General features: G+C 33.2%; 1 protein-coding gene across 7 annotated transcripts in view; it reads right to left on the bottom strand.

The window, feature by feature from the left end:
* PCDH11X (protocadherin 11 X-linked) overlaps positions 1 to 21,455 on the bottom strand; it is an 802,247-nt gene that overhangs the window by 365,416 nt on the left and 415,376 nt on the right. For 4 of the 7 annotated variants that reach the window (XM_016146853.2, XM_036226751.1, XM_036226754.1 and 1 more), the window contains one exon: positions 8,819 to 8,848. The exons of the other annotated variants lie outside the window; for them this stretch is intronic. In XM_016146853.2, coding sequence (XP_016002339.2) covers positions 8,819 to 8,848 — 30 coding nt within the window. The remainder of the gene's footprint in view (positions 1 to 8,818; positions 8,849 to 21,455) is intronic. 7 annotated transcript variants of the gene reach the window in all.

Below are 21,455 nucleotides of genomic sequence, written 5' to 3'. Positions count from 1 at the left end.
TATGGCAGGGAATTAATAATAAGAAAATGCAGTTAATAGGGGGAGATGAGTCGCTCAATTTAGTAGTGAATTACTAAGATAGCTAAAGAGGCTAGCCTACCTAAGGGGGGAGGGGGCTTAATATTTCATATTTATTTTCCTTGACAAATTCCGTTTGTATATTTTAAAGGAAAAAGGAAAATGGCTTGTAGAAAGAGACTAAAGAACTAGATATTTTGATAATTAAAAGAATAAATGAGACTAAAAAGGAATTCAAATATATTGGGGTTACAAAGATGGCTTCTATCTTAGGATAGTAGGACTTGAAGTAAGCTACTGATAATTCAGCTGTTGATGGAAATTGTAAACGAAATTTGAAGATAGTTGAAAAGTTTGGGACACCATTCTCAAGGCCTGGGATAGAACATTAACGAGACATCGAACAATATCTACAGCTTAATACTATGAAAGTGTAGTAAGCTAAATCTTCAGTACAATTTTGTCCTTTTTTTCCCAAACAGTGTTCAGTGGCCTGTGGAGAATACAATCTGTGAGAGGACTACAATTAGAAATTGGAACTACACATAGAGTGAGAATCCAAGGATGAAAAGCCAAGAATGACAATGATGAGTTGGGGAGATAAATGTAACCAAGAAGGAATTTTATAAAGTGGGTAAAATGGAGAGGGATTGAGCAATTGTAAGATCTAAAGAAGGGAAACCTCAAGTTAACTATATAGGATAATCCAAGGCACATAATATAGTGATGGTCACAAAAAAAGGAAGACAATGTTTAAAATCATGGAATCCTTGGAATCACATGAAAATAAGATCCATGGAATGCACATATGTACATAGAAGGGCCACAGAATTAACAAAACAACAACAAAAATCAACAACAAAAATCAACACAAACAAACATGTAAGACAAAACAAACATTTATTTGTGGTGATGGCTACATTAGCAGTTGTAACCTTGAATGCCAGGTGTAAGCAGAAGTCTTAACCATGGAGGGAGAATACAAAGAGATCAAAGCAGTGGTATCCTTCAAATTATTTGCCACTTTGTGCCACTGACCAAATTTTAACTTAAACTACCCATTGAGTTAAATGCATTCAAAAGCAAAATAAAAAGCTGTTAAGATACTACAAAAGACCTCACTGTGTACAAGCAGTGCAATGTTCCTGGAAGAGCCTATCTATGAAACATATATAGGAAGAAAGTAAATGGGTTTCCTTGCACATAGTAAAGCTAAATTAGAGCTCTTGGTGTGATTTAATTTTCTCATTGCATTATTAACAGTAAATTAAATATTTGACAAGGAAAACTGGTTAATATAGAAGAAATGGTATTCATAGTTGCTGTAGATTTAGCCTCATGGATTTATTCCAAAAAGTAATACATGAAAATAATCCATCACTAAAGTCAAGGCATGTGGATACATCTCTTCAGAACCATATCCTTAGAATTAGCTTTATTTGGAAATAACTCTTTAAAAATATCTCAATGTGCCGTTTGATATTCAAACTCCTAAATTACACATTTAGAAGAATTTCTGAAGAAATAACTTATTTCCAAACATGTCTGGATTGTTGAAAAAGATAAGGGATAAAGAAGTATCTTGGAGACACCGGTAAAATGGATACTTTACTATGCGGTGGCTCAAACATTCTCATTGCATCCCTCTCCTTCACGTGTAGCCTTGGAGCAAATGCTTACATAAATGAAAGGAGTCTGGAAGAAGATAGGACAACGACAAAAAATAATTTTTGCTTGCTACTGTAGCTACTCTTTCTGATATCCACTAGCCTAGTCTGAAAGAAGCCACTTTGTAAATTCGCCTCAGGCTAATATAAAGAAATAAGAAATATATTCCTTTGAGAATCTCAGTCAGTTCTGTTTCTGCCATTTTCAGTTTAGCACTTTGGTGAACATACTCTTTAACAAGAACGGCCATTTGTGCAAAACCCGAGGGCAATTTAGACTCATAATTACCCAAAGGAAAGAGATTTTGGGGGAAAAAAATGTCTACACAAAAATTTTCAGGTTAGTATTAAGGGAACCAGTTTGTATTTAAACAAGAAATATTTGTTTGTTTGTTCATTTGTTTTTAATGTTGACCAGGTTCAAAAATTTATACTTCTCTCTTTGAGTTGAATATAAACAATGCTTACACTAATTTATTCAATCACAGGTGGCTATGTGTGGAAATGTTTCCCCCCACTAATTATCTAGTAACCAACTAATTAAGGAATGAATGAACTATGGAGTGTATCATTTGCTTTTATTCTGCTGTTTGAATGCCACTAACTTCTCAGTAATATATAAAAAAAATATTTTAGGAAGGAAGTAGAAAAAGTATCTATTTCTGTAACTTAAACTTCTGATTTGGAATCTTAAAATAGGTCCTGTTTGGTGAGGCCTCTGGAGCCATTTAAATTTAAATAGATAAGGAAATCATTGTGAAATTCTAGGTCCTTTTGTTAGGCAGTTAGGCAGGCATGAGCACCAGGAAGAAGACCCAGCTCTGCAATGATAGAAATCTACCTTGAAGACCTTCCTTAAGGACCTCCCCAAAATATCACCCCCTTTAGGGTTATAAATTCACCCAAATCCTAGGGTGCAAAGGCCATAAAAGCTGCTAGCTTAACCAGCCACAAATGCATGCAGAAAAAGTACTACCCCAACATGCACATAACCTCCGACTCATTAAACCATCATTATAAAATCATGCCTATTCCCAGGAGTTCATGAATCTAATTATAACAAACTAAATTCTAGGTAAGCACATGCATAGCAGACAAAGGGTTATATAGCAGCCAAGTGTCAGTCAAGGTGACCTCATATACGATCATCTAGGACCTCCCAACATGGTCCAAATATAAATAGATCCCACTTCTGCGTTATTACAGATCTCTTCATTAAAAACCTGCTTCTGTCTTGGAGCATGCTCTGTCTTTTATCCTTTATCATTTCACCTCCCAAATTCCACAGTGCTGTAGCCTTCCTTAATGAGGCCCATCTCCTTCTAAAATGTATCTTCAAAAAATCTTACTTTTTCTAAATCTCACTGACCCGTAATTCTTCCTGCGTCGGTGAGGAAGAACCAAGGACCTCTCCCCCTACCCTCCATACTGCTGTGGCAACACAGGATCTCACATCACTCCAGTGGTAAAACTTTGATGTTTTAGAATCGAAAAGACAATAAATAAATCATTTATTTAGATACCTTATTCTTGGCTAAAATAATGTGTTGCTCTCTCTCTCTTTTTTTTTAACATATGCAGGATCCTCATATAATTCACTTACTCAGAATTAAACTGAATGTAAAAACTGTATTTTATAATTGATATTAAACATGTGAATAAGAAGGCGGGAAAAAATGACATAGATGATAGAGGCTCTGTTCATTCCTCTATTTGTGATCGCAGAAGGTAGGACAGGGCGAGGACGCCAGGCTGCCCAGTCCGGAGCAACTGAGTGGGACAGAGACTAAGGCAGTAGGAGAGGCAGAGCCTCATAAAGGGGCCGTGTCTGCGAATAGACTTTCGTGGTGATGGACCTGCTCGCTCTGAGCACCAGCATTGGTTTAGCTGTGCAGGGGGCACCAAGGACTTGCAGGGGGACACTGAGTTGTCAGAGCGAGGGTTGAGGCAAGATTCACTCTGTACAGAAGGGCTGGCAGTAACCATTGTTCCTCTGTAGGAATATCCCCACTCCCAGTGTGCAGATGCAGCCCCTCCATAGCTCAGACGTCATCAAACTGGGTAACAGAGGTCACTCTGCCCAGAGAATTCCCTTACACTCTATTTTTTCCAACTTGCCACTGCATGCAAGCCACATTCAGTTGTGTCCTTGGTGAGTCAGGTGCTCCTTGCTGAACAGCGCCAAGACTCACACTGGTGGCAGCTGACCTCAGTGTCTGGTGTGGCCTCCTGAGGGAATGATAAGCACAGCATCTGTGGATTGTTTGTTGAATCTTAACAGGTGGCCCTAGAGGGCCGCAGGCTGGGATTAAGTTTGGAATGCAGCTGAACTCTTCTCAGAACCATGGGGTTGGACATCTACTACACAAAGCTGTACTACTAAGATCGTGAGACTTAGGAGCTTTGCTTAGTACATAGACAAAGACACAGAAAGTCATCCAAAATGTGAATATAAAGAAGCAGAAACAATATAAGAGAACAGAATAGAGATCCAGAAATAATGGTGTCAAGGAATCTAACAGATGCAGAGTTGAAAACACTGGTTATAAGGATGCTCAATGAACTTATGGGAAGTGTAGATGAATTTGGTGAGAACTTCCACAAAGAGATAAAAAAAAACATAAAAATGGAAATGGAAATTATAAAAGGAAACCAGTCAGATTTGAAAAACACATTATCTGAGATGAGAAATATATTAAATGGAATAAACAAAGTGAATAAAGAAGAGGACCAAATGATCTATATAGAGGACAGGAATGCCAAGGATATTCAATCAGAATGGCAAGAAAAAAGAAGCCAAGACTATAATAATAATTTAAGGAGCCTATGGGACACTTTTAAAGGTAAAAATATCTGTATCATAGGAGTACCTGAAGGAAAACAAGATGTTTAAGGGCTATTAGAAGAAATAATGATGGAAAACTTCCTTAATTCAGTGAAGAAAATAGACATAAAAACCCCAGGAAGCTCAGAGAGTCCCCAAAACCAAGAACCCAAAGAGGCCCACACCAAGACACATCATAATTAAAATGCCAAATATTAAATATAAAGAGAGAATCGTAAAAGCAGCAAAAGAAAAGCAGTTAGTTACCCACAAGGGAGCACCCATAAGCCTGGCAGCTGATTTCTCAAAAGAAATTTCACAGGATGGAAGAGCTTTGAACAAAATATTTTACATGATGAAAACCCAGGACTTACAACCAAGAATACTTTATCCAGCAAAGCTATCAGTTAGAGTCAAAGGACAGATAAAGAGCTTCCTAACCAAAAATAAGCTAAAAGAATTTATCATCACCAAGCCAGTATTATAGGAAATGTTGGAGGGACTTCTTTAAGAAGAAAAAAATATGTATCAAAAACATTAATAAAGAATAGTAATAACTGCATTCCGATCAACAAGTACCTCAAATGGAAAATAATTAAGTGCTCCAATCAAAAGAGAGTGGCTGAGTGGATAAGAAAACAAGACCCCTACATATGCTGCCTACAAGAGACTCATTTCATATTAAAAGACACGCAGACTAAAAGGAAGGAGATGGAAAAATATATTTCCTTGATGGACCTAGAGGGTATTGTGCTGAATGAAATGCATCAGATAAAGAAACAAATATCACATGATTTCACATACATATGGAATCTAAAGAACAAAACAAACAACAACGACAACAAAAGCGGTAATAAACTCATAGATACAGAGAATATTTTGAGGGCTACTTGTTGGAAGGGATTTGGGGGGGACAGAAAAAAAGGCAAAGGGATTAAGAGGTACAAATGGATAGTTGCAGAATAGACATGGAGATGTAGAGTGTAGAATGGGAAAGATGGTCAATAATGTAATAAATATGTAAGAGGGAAGAGGGGTACTAGATTTAATGAGGTGATTACTTTAGGAGTTATGTGGATCTCTGATCACTATGTCATACAACTGAAACTGGTATATTATTGTATACCAACTGTAATTGAAAAAAACATTTAATTGTACAATGTAAATACAAGCAACTAATTAATTGCCTTTTATATTTCAATAAAGACACACAAAAAAGAAAGCAATTGAATCAGACATTGAAAAAAAAATACATAAATAGGTGAAGTTCAGAAGTTCAAGAGATCAATTCAACTTTTTATGGAAACATTTGCAATAAATCAAATGTTAATGAGCATTCAGACAGTTAACATATTTAAGGTTTATAGCTTCTTGATTTTGTTATCCAAAATACCCTTCAAAGGTACATGGAAATGCAATAAACCAAAATGAAAGACATCAGAGGACAGACCTAATCTTTATGGTATATGTTAACCATACTATATCAGGCTAGGCATAGAATGTGTATGGACTAGTGAAAACCACTTGATGGTGGGTTTGTAGCATATCATAGTTGACAGGAAAAAAATTTTTAAAACTTACTCTTCCATAAACATCTTATAACATTAAATATATTCAATGTTACTACTAAAATGCAGTAAAACAATTATCTTGAGCTAAACAAAGTATTTGTTTTATGATTTCAAGTTTCTCTCTCTCTCTCTTTTTTTTTTTTTAAAGACATACTCAAGACAGTTTCAAACCATGGGTTCAAACCGTGGTTCAAACTATGACTCTTCTATGTGTGAGCACTGTAACCTTAGGCAAGTACTTAAGCTTTGTATATCATGGTTTCCTGATCTTTAAAAGAGCTTTTGGAGTTATTGTTAGGACAAATATGTGTGTGTGTGTGTGTACACAAATATACATATACATACATGTATTGTATACATACATATATCCAGATACAGAAATATATGTACATATACAGACACAGTGCTTGGAACAGAGTCAGCACAATATTATTAAGTTAGTTTTATTGTGCTTACTTTGATACAGAAAAGTAGTGAGGAAAATGAAAAAGTGTTCACAATTGTACCGTTCTTACCATCTGCCTTTCCTTGACCAAACAAATCAGGTATCTCTCTTTCCTACAGGCCCCTGAGCTCTGCTTGCCCCAAGAAATGAGCAAGCACTAAAAAAAATGAATTGTGTCCCCTCTATCAGGGTCTCCTGGAAATCGGCTGACCACAACAATATACTTTTCCTAGTAGAGGTCAATGATCATTTATCTTGCTTGTCTAGTTTCTTCTTATAAGATTCTGCTTATCTCTACCTGCCCCTCCCAATTCTAAAAAATAAATTCCTTTTTCTGTTAGGTTTTAAGACCCTTGAAAATTTCTGAAATCAGAGCCTTCTCCCTATTCTGAACAGTATCTCTTTCTAAGTCCAGGTTTGCTTTTATTTGAAAAATAGCTATACTTTACTAAGAATTGCATTTTCTATTGCTGCTTATATTGTGATATTATTGTTTTTAATTAACTAGATACTTATTTTAATTGAAGAAATTATTTAAATATTTTTCCCCTTCTACCTCCTCGCTCTTCCCCTACTCCCTACCCTCTGGTAACCACTAGTCTATAGTCCATGTCCATGACTCTCTGTTTGTCTTGTTCATTTGTTGCTTTCAGGTTTATATCCTACATATAAGTGATATCATGTGATTTTTCAACTTTTTCTATGTGGCCTATTTTGCTTAGTATGATTATTTTAAGGTCCATCCATGTTGATATTACTGGTTTAATAAATACTATTGATGTGTTTTATGTTAAAATTTCATGACCTAAGTGTCTTCTGAATAAGAAAATGAGTTCATCCTAGAGTTCTGTACACAGTCCCTATTTTTTGAAATAAAGACATTTTCCTACTTATAGAATAACCACACTATATAAAATTTGTCAATATTTCTGTTCTTCAAAATGCCAACTTTAAAAAAAAAAACTGAACAAAATCTGTAGAGCTTCTCTCTCTTGCTCTCTTGCTCTCGCTCTCTAGCTCTTTCGCTCTCTCCCTCTTTGACTTTATACAGCTACTGACATTTTACTACCCTTGCTTTCCTCCTTTTAATTGGAGGGCTCTTCTATGATCTTTTGCCTTCTGGGAAAAGCTGACTCTCAAAAGTCATCATTCCAAGAGCACAGTGATAACATAGTTCAGACAGGCATTTAAAAGTTCTCACAAAGGTATATTGATTGAAAACCCTCCAATGCTGTTATTTTAGTTATCTTTCAAATATTAATGAAAATTCATTTTGACATTCTGGTCATACTCTATTTGTAAGTAATTCTCACACTTGATAAAGACATGTAGGGTTAATGGATTACTTCTGTCATAGCATAAACCATCCTTTGACAAGGTCTTTTTCAAACATAAAATTTGATCTTTCAAACTAGGATAATTTATCCTAAAGATTATACTCACATTTAACCAAGCATACAGTTATACTAACATCTTGTTTTCTGACATGGACAGAATTTAAGGCTTATTGAATTTAATTACCAAAACATCTTTGATCAGAATCTTAAAGAAAACTCATTTTTTTTCAACCCCAATACATGGTGAGGAAACTAAAGCATAAATTCTAGGAAAGAAATGCCAGTGAACAGTAGAAAACCCTTATTTTTAGTGGTGCTGCAGGTTTATTAGTGAGGTAATTAAATTTAACAATATATTTAAAATAGTATATTTTTAATAGTAGAAAACCAAATTTTGCTAGAAACTCAGACGGTTCACATATATGTGAGCAGACTTGAAATTTTCACATTGAAAGATGATATTTCAAAACCCAGTTTCTCAGAGAACATCAATTTGCTTATTAAACACATTTAGTTTAGTTACAGTAGTTTTCCCTGTGACCCTATCAGATATCATCATGCTTTGTATTCACTAACTTTTGTTGTCACAGCTAAATAGTGAATTTATACTAAAATGGTGCATTTATTGCTAAAATTTATCATAAAATAACTGGATTGCCAGAACATTCACAAAGTGATGCTGTTAGCAGTATGTTGTTTTGGCACAGCGGGAAAAGAACATGTTGGTGAAAAATAAAATAAAATAAGACTTGAATATTGTTTCCAGGATTGTGTAAGTGATATAAAATGTGGAGACAGCTCAGCTTGCAGCTTTTTAAAGGGAGAACCACAACATATGTCATCTTAAATACGTACTATTTCAACTTCACGGAGTAGTTACTATAGCTTCAGAAAATTAACAAAAAAATAGAACAACATATTTCAATATTAAATTTCATTGAAATTTACAATCTTACCTTTCCTGCCTTTTTTCCCTCAGATTTCCACTGATTTAGGATAAAATGGAGGCAAAGGAAGCAAAAGAAAATAGAACAAAAACAAAAATAAAAATCAGCTCTAATTTGTTGCTGCAAGTACATTTTTTATAAGTACAAAGCATGTCAATATACCCAGTGCAATAGTACACAATTTTCTTCTTTTACTGAAACGGCTTTCATCTGCTGCACTCTTCAGTGGCTTCAGTAAAGGGATATAACAAACATTGTAAATCTCATGCAATAATATGAAGAGCTATATAAAAAACTTTGATCAGCAACAAAATGTTAAATTATATGCTCCGTCCACATAGACATTGGCCAAAACATTCATCTTTCCAATTAGATATTTTCTCATTATATCACTTATTTTTTAAAAAATAAATGGGCTTTTATCTCAAGCATGAGCACATTTTTCAAAGGAAAACTAGGATAGTTGAAAATTCATTAATTAGGAATAAACATAAGAAATATCTACACAGCATTGGATACTATTCCTAAATGTTTATTTTCGTAGTTCCTAAGAGAATCATAATTCAATTGTGTCCAGCTAAATCTTTTCAAAGTAATACTGGTAAAATCATTTTCTTCATTTTTATTTACAGACTTTTCCCCCAACCCAACACTGAGACATATGTTAAGTTAATTTTCAAGACTCCAGAAATGTTTAGGCCATTTGTCCTTTGGATCCATTCTCCTGAGTAGAGGATGAATAAAACCATATGAAAAATGGGTCAAATGTTTACATTTTTAGCTAATCATGCTCCCAAAAGTCCTTTTTCCCTAAATTTTTTCTCAGCTTCCTGTCATCTCTACATTTATATGAAAGTTTCCTTGAGAGCCCTCTTAGATAAAAAGAATTGCTGATAACGGAGGTAGGGTTGATTTTGAAATAAGGGTAAATGCAGAGACATATAATTAATATAGTAAGAAGATGAAGTCTCTGTATTTTATATCTAAAAGCTTTGTCCCAAACCAACGGATTATATTTTTCCTGTCATTTTAATATAACCTGAGTTTCCGAAATGGGCATCGAAGCAAGTATCTAGACATGGGCACATTTCTATCATCCAATGAACTTAAACTGTGCCTTTTCTCCTTCCATTTTGGGTATTTATTTTTAGCCAAAGTTATTCATATTGTCTTTATGTGTATTCAAATTCAGTCATCAATGACACAGTATTAGAAATTATTTATCTGTGAAGGCATAGCCTGAGAATAATGTCTTGAGTAATCTCTTTCAAGAAAGTGTCCTTGGATTCTAATGTCTCTCAACTATCAAGATTTACATTTTTTATTATGAATGATAATTTTCAAATAACAGATTTATAATGTCAAATTTTCAAAAAAAAAATAATCTCATGGACAAAAAAGTGACAAAACTTTATTCATATCTAAGATTATAACATTAAATAAATACCATTCTTTACTTTGCAAAACCACAATGGATGTTTTTTTATGTTTGCACCATTAGAATTTACGTTCAAGGACAAGGTAGATTTTAGTTAGATGTTTATCAGTCATCATTGAGAAAAACTCATATTTCAAAAATCACCCTAAATGTAAATGACTGAACTCACAAAAAAAAAGGCACAAAGTTGCAGAAGGGACCAAAAAACAAAAAAACAAAAAACATATGCTGCCTCTAGGAAACACATTTCAGCTTCAAAGACAAAAATGGACTCAATGTGAAAAAGTGGAAAATGATATTTCAAGCAAATAGTATTCAGAGAGAAACAAGATTAGCAGTACTGATATCAGATGGAATAGATTTCAAAATAAAAAAAATGTAAAGATACTGAGGGACACTTCATAATAATAAAGGGAATCATACACCAAAAATACATAACACTTATTAATAGCTATATTTCCAATCAGGGAGCCCCAAAATATATAAAGCAATTACTAAGAGAGCTAAAGGGAGAAACAGACCAAAACACCATCGTAGTAGGGAACATAAATACCCCACTGTTAGATATGGACAGAACATCCAAATAAAAAAATCAAAGGAAATAACATCCTTAAATGACACATTTGACCAACTGGACATAATTGACATTTACACAGCCTTTCACTCCAAAACAGCTGCTTATGCATTCTTCTTTAGCACACATGAAACATTCTCAAGGATTGACCACATACTGGGAAACAGAGATAGCCTCAACAAATACAAGAGTGTCGAAATCACACCAACAATATTCTCTGATCATAATGCTTTGAAGCTGGACATGAACTGTAAAAAGAAAGCGGGAAGAACCAGAAATACATGGAGATTCAACAGCACGCTACTAAAGAATGACTGGGTCAGAGAAGAAATAAAAAGAGAGATCAAAAGATACATAGAAACAAATGATAATGGTAGTACAATATATCAAATATTTTGAGTCACAGCAAAAGTAGTCATAAGAGGAAAGTTTATACCATTAAAGTCCTATCTCAAAACACAAGAATGAGCCCAAAAAAGAACCTAATGTTTCATCTTTAAAATGAGAAAAGTAAGAACAAATGAAGCGTAAAGTCAGCAGATGGAAAGAAGTAATTGAAATTAGAGTAAAATTAAATGAAATTGAAAGAAAAATAGAAAAAAATAAATGCAACAAAGAGCTAGTTCTTTGAGAAGGTTATTAAAATTGACAAACCCCTGGCTAGACTCACTAAAGAAAAAAGAGAAAAGACACAAATGAACAAAATCAGGGATGAAAGAGCAGAAATTATGACGAAAGTCGCAGAAATACAAAGGATCGTACAAGAATACTTTGAAAGAGTATATAACACCAAATTTAATGACATAGAAGAAATGGTCAAGTACTTAGAAAGATACAACCTTCTTAGATTGAAGCAAGAACTGGAAAATCTAAATGGACTGATCAGTAGTATGGAAATTGAAACATTTATCAAAAAGCTACCAAAAAGTAAAAGTCCGGGACCAGATGGCTTCACCAGTGAATTCTACCAAGCATTCAAACAAGATTTAATACCTATTCTCCTCAAAGGTTTCCAAAAAATCCAAAAGGAGGCAATGCTTCCCAACTCATTTTATGAGGCCAATATTACCCTGATAGCAAAACCTGGTAAAGATAACACACACAAAAAAGAACACTACAGACCAATATCGCTCATGAATACAGATGCAAAAATCCTAAATAAGATACTAGCAAACTAAATATAGCAACATATTAAAAAGATTATACACCACGATCAAGTGGGTTTCATCCCAGAGGCACAGAGAAGGTTCAACATATGCAAATCGATTCATGTGATATACCACATTAACAAATTGAAAGTAATTTGTTTTAATAAATCATATGATCATGTAAACAGATTCAGAAAAAGGATTCGACAAGATACAATATCCATTTATGATTAAAACACTTCACAAAATCGGTATAAAAGGAAAGTACCCTAACACAATACAGGCCATCTATAACAATCCTCAGCCAACATTATACTTAATGGTGAAAAACTAAAAACCTTCCCTCTAAGGACAGGAATAAGACAAGGCTCTCCATTATTGCCACTGTTATTCAGTATAACATTGGAAGTCCTAGAGAGTGCAATCAGACAAGAGAAAGATATAACAGGTATCCAAATGGAAAAACAAAGTCAAACTGTCACTATTTGCAGATGACATGATTCTCCATATAGAAAACCCTAAAGACTCCACAAGAACACTACTAGAAACAATAAGCAAATAAAGTAAATTTTCTGGATACAGAATCAACGTTCAAAAATCTGTTGCATTCCTATACTCTTACAAAGAAGTGTCAGAAAAAGAACTGGAAAAAATAATGTCTTTTATGATTGCAACAAAAAAAATAAAATACATAGGAATAAGTTTAATGAAACATGTGAAGGACCTATATAATGAAAACTACAAGAATATTAAAAGAAATCAAAGCAGATTCAAAAAACAGAAATATATTCTGTGTTCTTGGATTGGAAGAATCAACATAGTTAAAATGACCTCATTACCTAAAGCATTATACAGATTTAATGTGATCTTCATCAATAGCCCATATGCATTTTTTAAAGAAATAGAACAAAAAAAATCATCAGTTTTGTATGGAAGCACAAAAGACCCCGAATTCCCAAAGCCACCCTGAGACAAAAGAATGAGGCTAGAGGCATCACTCTGTCCAACGTCAAATTACACTACGAAGTGACAGTAATCAAAACAACATGGTATTGGCAGAAAAACAGTCACATGGACCAGTGGAACAGAATTGAGAGTCTAGAAGTAAACCCATATTTATACGGGCAAATAATTTTCGACAAAAAAGCTAAAAACATACAGTGCAGAAAGGAAAGTCTCTTCAATAAATGATGCTGCAAAAACTGTAAGGCCACCTGCAAAAGACTGAAACGATTATTGTCTATCACCACACACCAAAATTAACTCAAAATGGATTAAGGACCTGAATATAAGACCTGAAAATATAAAATGCATTGAAGAAAACATAGGAATGAAACTCAAGGATATTAGACTTAAAGAGGATTTTATGAATTTGACCTCAAAGGCAAGGGAAGTAAGAGCAAAAATAAATGAATAGGACTATATCAAACTAAAAAGCTTCTGCTCAGCAAAAGTAACCATCAACGAGTTAAAGAGGCACCCATTTCAATGGGAAAATAGATTTGCAAGCAACACCTCTGACAAGGGCCTAATATCCAAAATAGACAAAGAACTCATACAACTCAAGAACAACAACAACAACAAAAAAAAAACGATCCAATAAATAAATGGGCAGAGAACCTGAACAGACACTTCTCTCCACAGGACATACAAATGGCCTACAAACATATGAAAAGATGCTCAACATTGCTAGCTTAGGGAAACGCAAATCAAAACCACAATGAGATACCATCTCACGTCTGTTAGAATGGCTATAATCAACAGGACAAATAATAACGAATGCTGGAGAGGATGCAGAGAAAAAGGGATCTTCATACACTGCTGGTGGGACTGCAAATTGTTACAGCCGCTATGGAAAACAGTATGGAGGTTCCTCAAAAAACTAAAGATTGATCTACCATATGATCCAGCAATCCCATGACTTGTAAACTCATATCCAAAAATATATTTGCACACCGATGTTTATAGCAGCATTATTCACAGTGGCCAGGACATGGAACCAACCGAAATGTCCTACAATAGATGATTGACAAAAGAAGTGGTGGTACATATATACAATGGAATATTACTCAGCCATAAGAGATGAAATACTGCCATTTGAGATGACATAGATGGAACTCAGGATAATCATGCTAAGTAAAATAAGCCAGACTGAAAAAGTTAAACATTATATGAAATCACTTATGTGGGATATAAACCTAAAAGCAACAAATGAGCAGGACAAACAGAGAGTCAGGGACATGGACAATGGATGAGTGGTTACCAGAGGGTAGGGGGTGGGAGAGGAAGGGAGAGGTAGACCAGGTTAAGGGGGTCAAATATAGGGGAGTAGGAGGAAGGTGAAGTGGGTAAAGGGGATCAAATACGTGGTAGCTGAAGGAAACTGGACTTTGGGTGGTAATCACACAATAGAATATACAGATGTTAAATAATAATGTATACCCAAAAATTATATAATTGTATTAACCAAAGTTAGCCCAATAAACTTAAGAAAACAACAAAAAAAAGAAGATAAACTCTCTCTCTCTCTCACACACACACACACACACACACACATTAAAAAACAGGATGACACTAGCAGTGTTATGTTGGTATCCTTTCTGAATGGCATGGTTGAAATGAAAATATTTACCACTATGAATACATAGTAGATCCTGAATAAATATTTGTCTAATAGATGAAATTGAAAATTATTTTTTATCACTGTGCGTGTGTTTTATAACATAACAAAGTAGAAGCCTGTACAGTCAAATTTTAATACTATACCATGAGCAATAACCCCCTCTCCTGAACCTTCACTTAAAATACATCAAAACTTTAAATGTAATTAATTTTTATTTGGCTTAAATCTCCATATAACTACTATGGCCCAATTTATTTTTCAGTAGACTGTAAAAAATTAATAGACCTCAATCAAGATTGAAATCAAGAGGGTCTGTTGGGGGAGTTCTAATGCCTACCTTGATATCGAAATCTTACAGGAAGAACTCTGTTTATAACAGCCCTCCTAACTTCCTCTTCCCTCTGTAAAAGAATTCCCTCTTCTGTGTTCTAGCTAACTTACACATGGCCATGCCTACATGTTCCTGATTGCGACTCTCTCATTTTCCTAAATGAAATCTTTTTGTTGGAGGAAAATCTAGCTGACTTTTTGTCTAAGGTCAACAACTGACACATGTGACATTGTATTTTAGAATTCTATTCAGTTATCAACTTAGAATGCTGTTGGCTTTAAAGGAAAGACACCATTAAATCTAATAATAATAATAAGCTTAAAAGTTCTTCTACTAACGTGTTTACTACCTATTCTCTTTCTAAAATGTAAATCCCTATTTCAAAAGTACACATTCACGAGAATGTATCTATATATTTTTATTGCTTTATTGTGGTTTTTCTAAATTTTAAACTGGTATAAAAATCGTTTAGTGTTGATACCATAGTGAAGAGAATATGAAATTTGAAAACGGAAGATTCAGGTTTCAATCTCAGGTACATGAGTAGCTATATGATCATATTCAAGCAAATTCTAGAAGGCTGTTTCTACCTCCTACACTAAATCCAGGGTATTACCTGCATTTAGTGGTGATAATGATTGTGACAATGTTAAGAATACTGTTACTACTACTATCACTGGCACTGCTATCATCATCTTTCATTTAGTGAGAATGAAGCATTTTCATAAATACATTACAAATATCATCTCAATTTAATTCTTATAGTGACACTTTGATGCTGGAAAATTTTACAAAGAGGAAAATGTAGATCAAAGAGGTAAAGATACTGACTTAGTCACCCTACTTGAAAGGTATAGAGCTGAGGTTTAAATCCAATTTTTCTGGATTCTAAAGTTCATGTTCTAGAATGTAAGCTCCATGGCAGCAGGCATTCTGTCATTTTGAATTTTGAAAAACTGCTACGTCCTCAATGCCTTAAAAAGTGTGTGGTACAAAGTACACCTGAAATAAATATGTATAGGTGGCATCAAATAACAAGACAACTCTCTGTTCTTTAATTATGTGATTACAGGTAATTAAAGCCAAAGTCTAATAATTAATTATGATTTCTAGTCAAAAGCATAAATTCTAGAGCCATATTGCCTGGATTCAACTCCTGTCTCTAACATGTATTACTTATATGACCCCAGGCATGTTTATTCTTGTCCTTTTGTCTTGTTTCACTATCTGTAGAATAGAGAAATAAAAGTTTCTGCTTCAGAATATTTTTAAAAAGATTAGATGAGTAAATTAAGTGCTTCAAATAGTAGCTGTCATTTTAGTAATAATTTATATATATATATACACATTAGCTATGTTTACAGGTAATTATTCTAACACTGTTATTGATGTATAATTCACATACCATACAATTTATTCATTTAAAGTGTAAATTCAACATTTTTATTATATTCGCTGATATCTGTAAATCATCACTATAGTCAATTTTAAAATATTTTATTATCATAAAAAGAAACCTCATACCCCTTTAGCTATCACCTCTCTATCGTCACATTTCCCCAAACCTTTAAACAACCACTAAGCTACTTTCTGTCTTTTTGAATTTCTCTGGTATGGACATATGAATGAAATTATATAATATGTGGTCTTTTGTGGCTGGATTCTTTCACTCATAATTTCAAGGCTCACCTGTGTTGTACTATGTTTTAGTAAGCCATTCCTTTTTTTACAGTCCAGTAACATTTCATTTTATGGATATACCACATTTCTTTAAACATTCATCACTTGGGCATTTGGATTGTTTATACCTTTTGGTTGTTATGAATAATGCTATTGTAAAAATTCATATACAAGTTTTTGCATAAACATGTTTTCACTTTTATTAGGTATATACCTAGGAGTGGTATTGCTAGGTAATATGGTAGTTTTATGTTTTATTGTTTGAGAAACTGCCTGACTGTTTTCCATCGCAGATGTACCATTTTACATTCCCAACAATAGTTTACAATGGTTCCAATTTCTTCACATTCTCAGTAACAAGGTGAATTATTTTTAACTATCTAACTTTAGAAGTAAAGACTAACTATTTTGTCTAAATTTGTTTTGAAAAACTATATAATGGTGTCAAAAATTAATTTAATTAGATTAATAAGTTTATGTAGCATGAACTATTCTACTGTATAAACTGAATGCACTATTCCATGGTACTAATATACCAGTAAGCAAATTACTGATCCTTTCAGACTCATCCTTTCAGAGATTTGAGAAGTTATCTGTTTGCTAATATGAATTTACTCATAATTTGAAATAAATATTTTAAAGAAAATTCCCTGTGCTAAAGTGAATGGAACTTTTAAAAATGGTTATCAAATTATTATTTATTAAAATCCAAACTACCATATATCACTGTTAAAGTCTGAAAGAAAGAACAGTTGGAAGAAGATATAAGATATTATAGTACAATGACATTGAATTTGCTATATAAAGCATAAAGGAATTGAGAGAACTAGATTAAATCCAGTCAAAATGATTTTTATGGATCCTGAATCTTAGAATTGGAACATGCAGAGATTATATAAAATATCAGAATGAGAGTTAAATTAAGGTAGAGGGGGTGGAGCAATGCTTTATTTAAGATTGATTTTAGAATGGATCTGACAAAACCAAATGAGAATAAAATGACCCAGAAGCAGAGTGCTACGGATGATACCAAATTCTCAGTTCCTCATCAGAATCCAGGGTGGAATTAGAATACAATAGCATTTGTTCTCACATAATCTTTCTAGCTTATTTATAACTCCATGCTTTTCCTGAAATATTCTTATACTATGACAGTAACAAAAGCAATGTGACAGACACATCTACTTTCTGAAAATATTGTGTGTCAGTTAAAATAATGTTTCATTTTTAAGTGTTTGAATTTTACATAAAGTTATCTTTGTTTGCTGCTAAGAATGTATGTAATTGTCTCTAATATCACTTTAAATTACAGATCATGTTAACATGTCATTCTTGAGAAATGTGGAAATCTGACTGAAAATGTTGCATTGTGTCTATTAAAGCTTGTAGATGTTTGCAAAATGAATATCAAAATAATAAAGTGATTATGAGAATAAACATCAGAATACACATGATCTTTCTTATTTACTAGAAAAAAAACACATTTTAAAAAAATGTAATAGCTGCCAGACTGCTTAAATCTATGAATACCTGGGTTTTTTTTTTCTATTAAATGAAAGCTTTATAGACTAGATCTATGATAGGAAATAAAAATTTTAAAGCAACTTATATGCTTGTCTTTATATAAAACTCAGGGATAGACAGAGAGTATTTTTAAATAGTATTTACTGTTTCATTAACATGAATGTCCAGTGAAAGTTAAATTCTGATATAGTCGTTTAGTACTAGTTATAAATACTAGTTCAGTATACAACTTCCTGATAGTAATTTGAACCTAGGATATAGTTGCATTTCTTTTAATTTATCCCTAAACTTTACTGTTAATTTAATATTACCTAGTTTATAACAGACTAAGTTATTATATGATACCCATTGTTGTCCCCTGTCTTCTGGAATTATTATATGGTTTTCCTGAATTCTTAGTTGATTGATTACTGATATATTCTCTATTTCAAACTCCTCAAGTATTCCCATGCTGAACTTCCACTTTCAGTGCATTCTCTGTAGTATTCTCAACTTTATTTCAAATCATATAAGAAAACTGAAACTCAAAGCCCTTACTTTTTTCCAGTTGAAATCATTATTTTTAGGTTTATGTGGTTTCATTAAACCTGTCTTGATACTATCAACTTAAATAAAGCATGATAGTTGTAGTGTGCAGTATCATGTCCTCCAAAAAATTCATATCTACTCAAAATTCAAAATTTTATCTTATTTGAACACAGGGTCTTTGCAGATGTAATTAATTAAAAATATTGAGATTGAATTATCCTGGATTTAGGACTGTCCTAAATCCAATGACTGGTGTCCTTATAAGAAGAGGACACACACATACAGAAAGAAGACCATGTGATGATAGAGACAGAGCCTAGAGTAATATAGCTACAAGCTAAGGAGTGATAAAGCTTGCCAGGTGCCACCCGAAGCTGGAAGAGGTAAGGAAGGTTTTTCCCTAGAACTCTGATTTCAAAAGGAGCATGGCACTAAGTACAGACACCTCGAGTTCGGAATTCCAGCCTGCAAAATGTGAGAAAATCAATTTCTGTTGTTTTAAGCAACCAAATTTCATGGTAATTTGTTATGATAGTTCTATGTAAAAATATAATTAGCCAAAGGGATATACTTCTATTTCAGGAAAAGAATGTGCTAAGATATAAAATAGGTTGGTCTATTTGATAATTTATCAAACCAAAAGGCATTAAAAGATTACTGACCACAAATGACTGTATTTTGTATAATATGTAAGTTTTTGTAGGACTAAGATAATTATAAGCAAGCATAGTACAATGGAAAGAATATCCAGTTTCGAATAAGCAGATATAGGTTCTAGTCTCAGATCACTCATTCATTTGTGAAACATTTAGCAAAAGCCTATTTGGCACTGTGCACAAATTTTCTAAGTCATAGAAAAATGAATGGGATAAGATCCTTGCTCTAAAGCGTCTCACAGTTTAATAAGGAAGTCAGATATAGAAATCTATAATTACAATATAATATTTTTAAGTATTATGCTGGGCAGATAAATAAAATGCTATCATACCATGAGGGAGCAAGGAGTTGCATGACACTGAGCAAGTCCCTTGACCTCTCTGAATCTCAGTTTATTAATCTGTAAAATGGAGATTAATGATAACAATTCATATTTTTTATATCTTTACAGATTATTTTGAAGGTTAAATAATTTTTCCCCATCACTTCCTTTTTTTTCTTCTCTTCTCCCAACTATTTTTGATATGTACCATTTTTAGTCCTATGAATCATATGCTCTCTTAGGTATTTAATACACTTTATCTGAATTAATCGTTAAAATAGTTCATCATGGTAAATACAATTATCCTAGTTTTCCATGTGTGGAAATTGAGGTACAGAGATTTATACTGTGTGCCAAAATTGTGTAGACTCTAAATCAGGAAATAAATATTCTTTTCACTAGGGCCTACTATCTTAGACATAATACAACAAAAATAAATGTTATATTCCTAGGAGTTAATGTCCTGTGTGATCCAATATCTAGAAATAAATACATTGCATGATGAATGTTTCAAACATGCATTAATAATTCTGAGGAAATATTATATATCCCATGTAGTACTTCATTTCCTAACTAATATCTATCTCTGCTAGAATAAGAACATTCAGATGTGTTTTTACAATGTAGCCATTTGCATTGATTTTACTGTTAGGCAATATTCATTATTTTTATATATAAAAGTAATATGGCCAGCTCCATAATTTGGAGGCTTTAGTATTCATTTGTTTTCTATAATTGAAGCATACTAGTAAATTGTAAAATTTATCAATTTTCCAACCCAACCATGTTAGTTCTTTGCCCAGTTATCTTCTGGTTAATTCGAATGCATCCTATGTAAAGAGAACATCTTATATGTGAAGAAAAGACCAAGGATTCACAACTGGCTTCCCTTCAGGGTAAGAAAGACTATCCAGTGTGACAATTCTGAGGAAATACAGCCTATAATATTTTTTTTTGTTTCTTACACTACTTCTAATTTGTTCATTCATTCTTCATTCATTAATTCACCAGGCTACTTACTAAGGATACAGTGATTGCCAAGACAGAAATAGCCATCTCTGCCTTTAAAGAAATTATAGTCTTCATAAGGGAGTAGAGACAAGAATATGAGATAACCACATTACCTGTGGTATCAAAATAGTTTGGCAGCTTTTTCTTCATTAATACGGGTATCCTTATATAATTTCATCTCCCAGAGAATAATTTCTAATTACTTACTTATAGCTTTAGCAGATATATGAAGTGAATGTTGATTAAAGGCACAATTAATATTTACCACAACTCAACTCCAAAAACTATGATGCTGCCAGATTTCTATAATACAGAAATAAAAGCACTCCTCCTGAGTGATCCATGAAGTCTTGAATTATCAAAGACTTACATTAAAACTGCATAAGATAAGGTCTGTGCTTTATTTAAAAAGGTATTTCATTCCTCTAGAGGCTCATCCGCCTCAGGCGCCTCCCCAGTATTTAGCTCTTAACTATCTAAAATATTTTAGGCTTGTACATTTTTTACTGCTTTATGAATCTATCATGTAGATTTTCATTTTTTTCCTACTTTGCCACATTGACGTTATTTTCAGCTTCCAATTCAACATAAAACAGCAAGTAGTTCCATTTGTGTCTCTGGTCAAGTTAATACTCAGCAGAGCTCTGTATTCGGGATGTTTTTATTTGTATTGCTGATTATTTATTGTTAGTATTTTTAGAATAATGAGAGAGTTGTAATTCTTTGAAGTTTTAACTATGGAATTTTATCAGTCAACAAATATTTATTGAGCATTTACTACGTGCAAGGCATAGTACATAATAGATCAAA

The sequence above is a fragment of the Rousettus aegyptiacus genome, unplaced genomic scaffold, assembly GCF_014176215.1.
Source record: "Rousettus aegyptiacus isolate mRouAeg1 unplaced genomic scaffold, mRouAeg1.p scaffold_m13_p_9, whole genome shotgun sequence".
Classification (NCBI taxonomy): Eukaryota; Metazoa; Chordata; class Mammalia; order Chiroptera; family Pteropodidae; genus Rousettus; species Rousettus aegyptiacus.
Note: the sequence above shows the minus strand (reverse complement) of the source record. Positions and strands in the feature narration are given on the sequence as shown.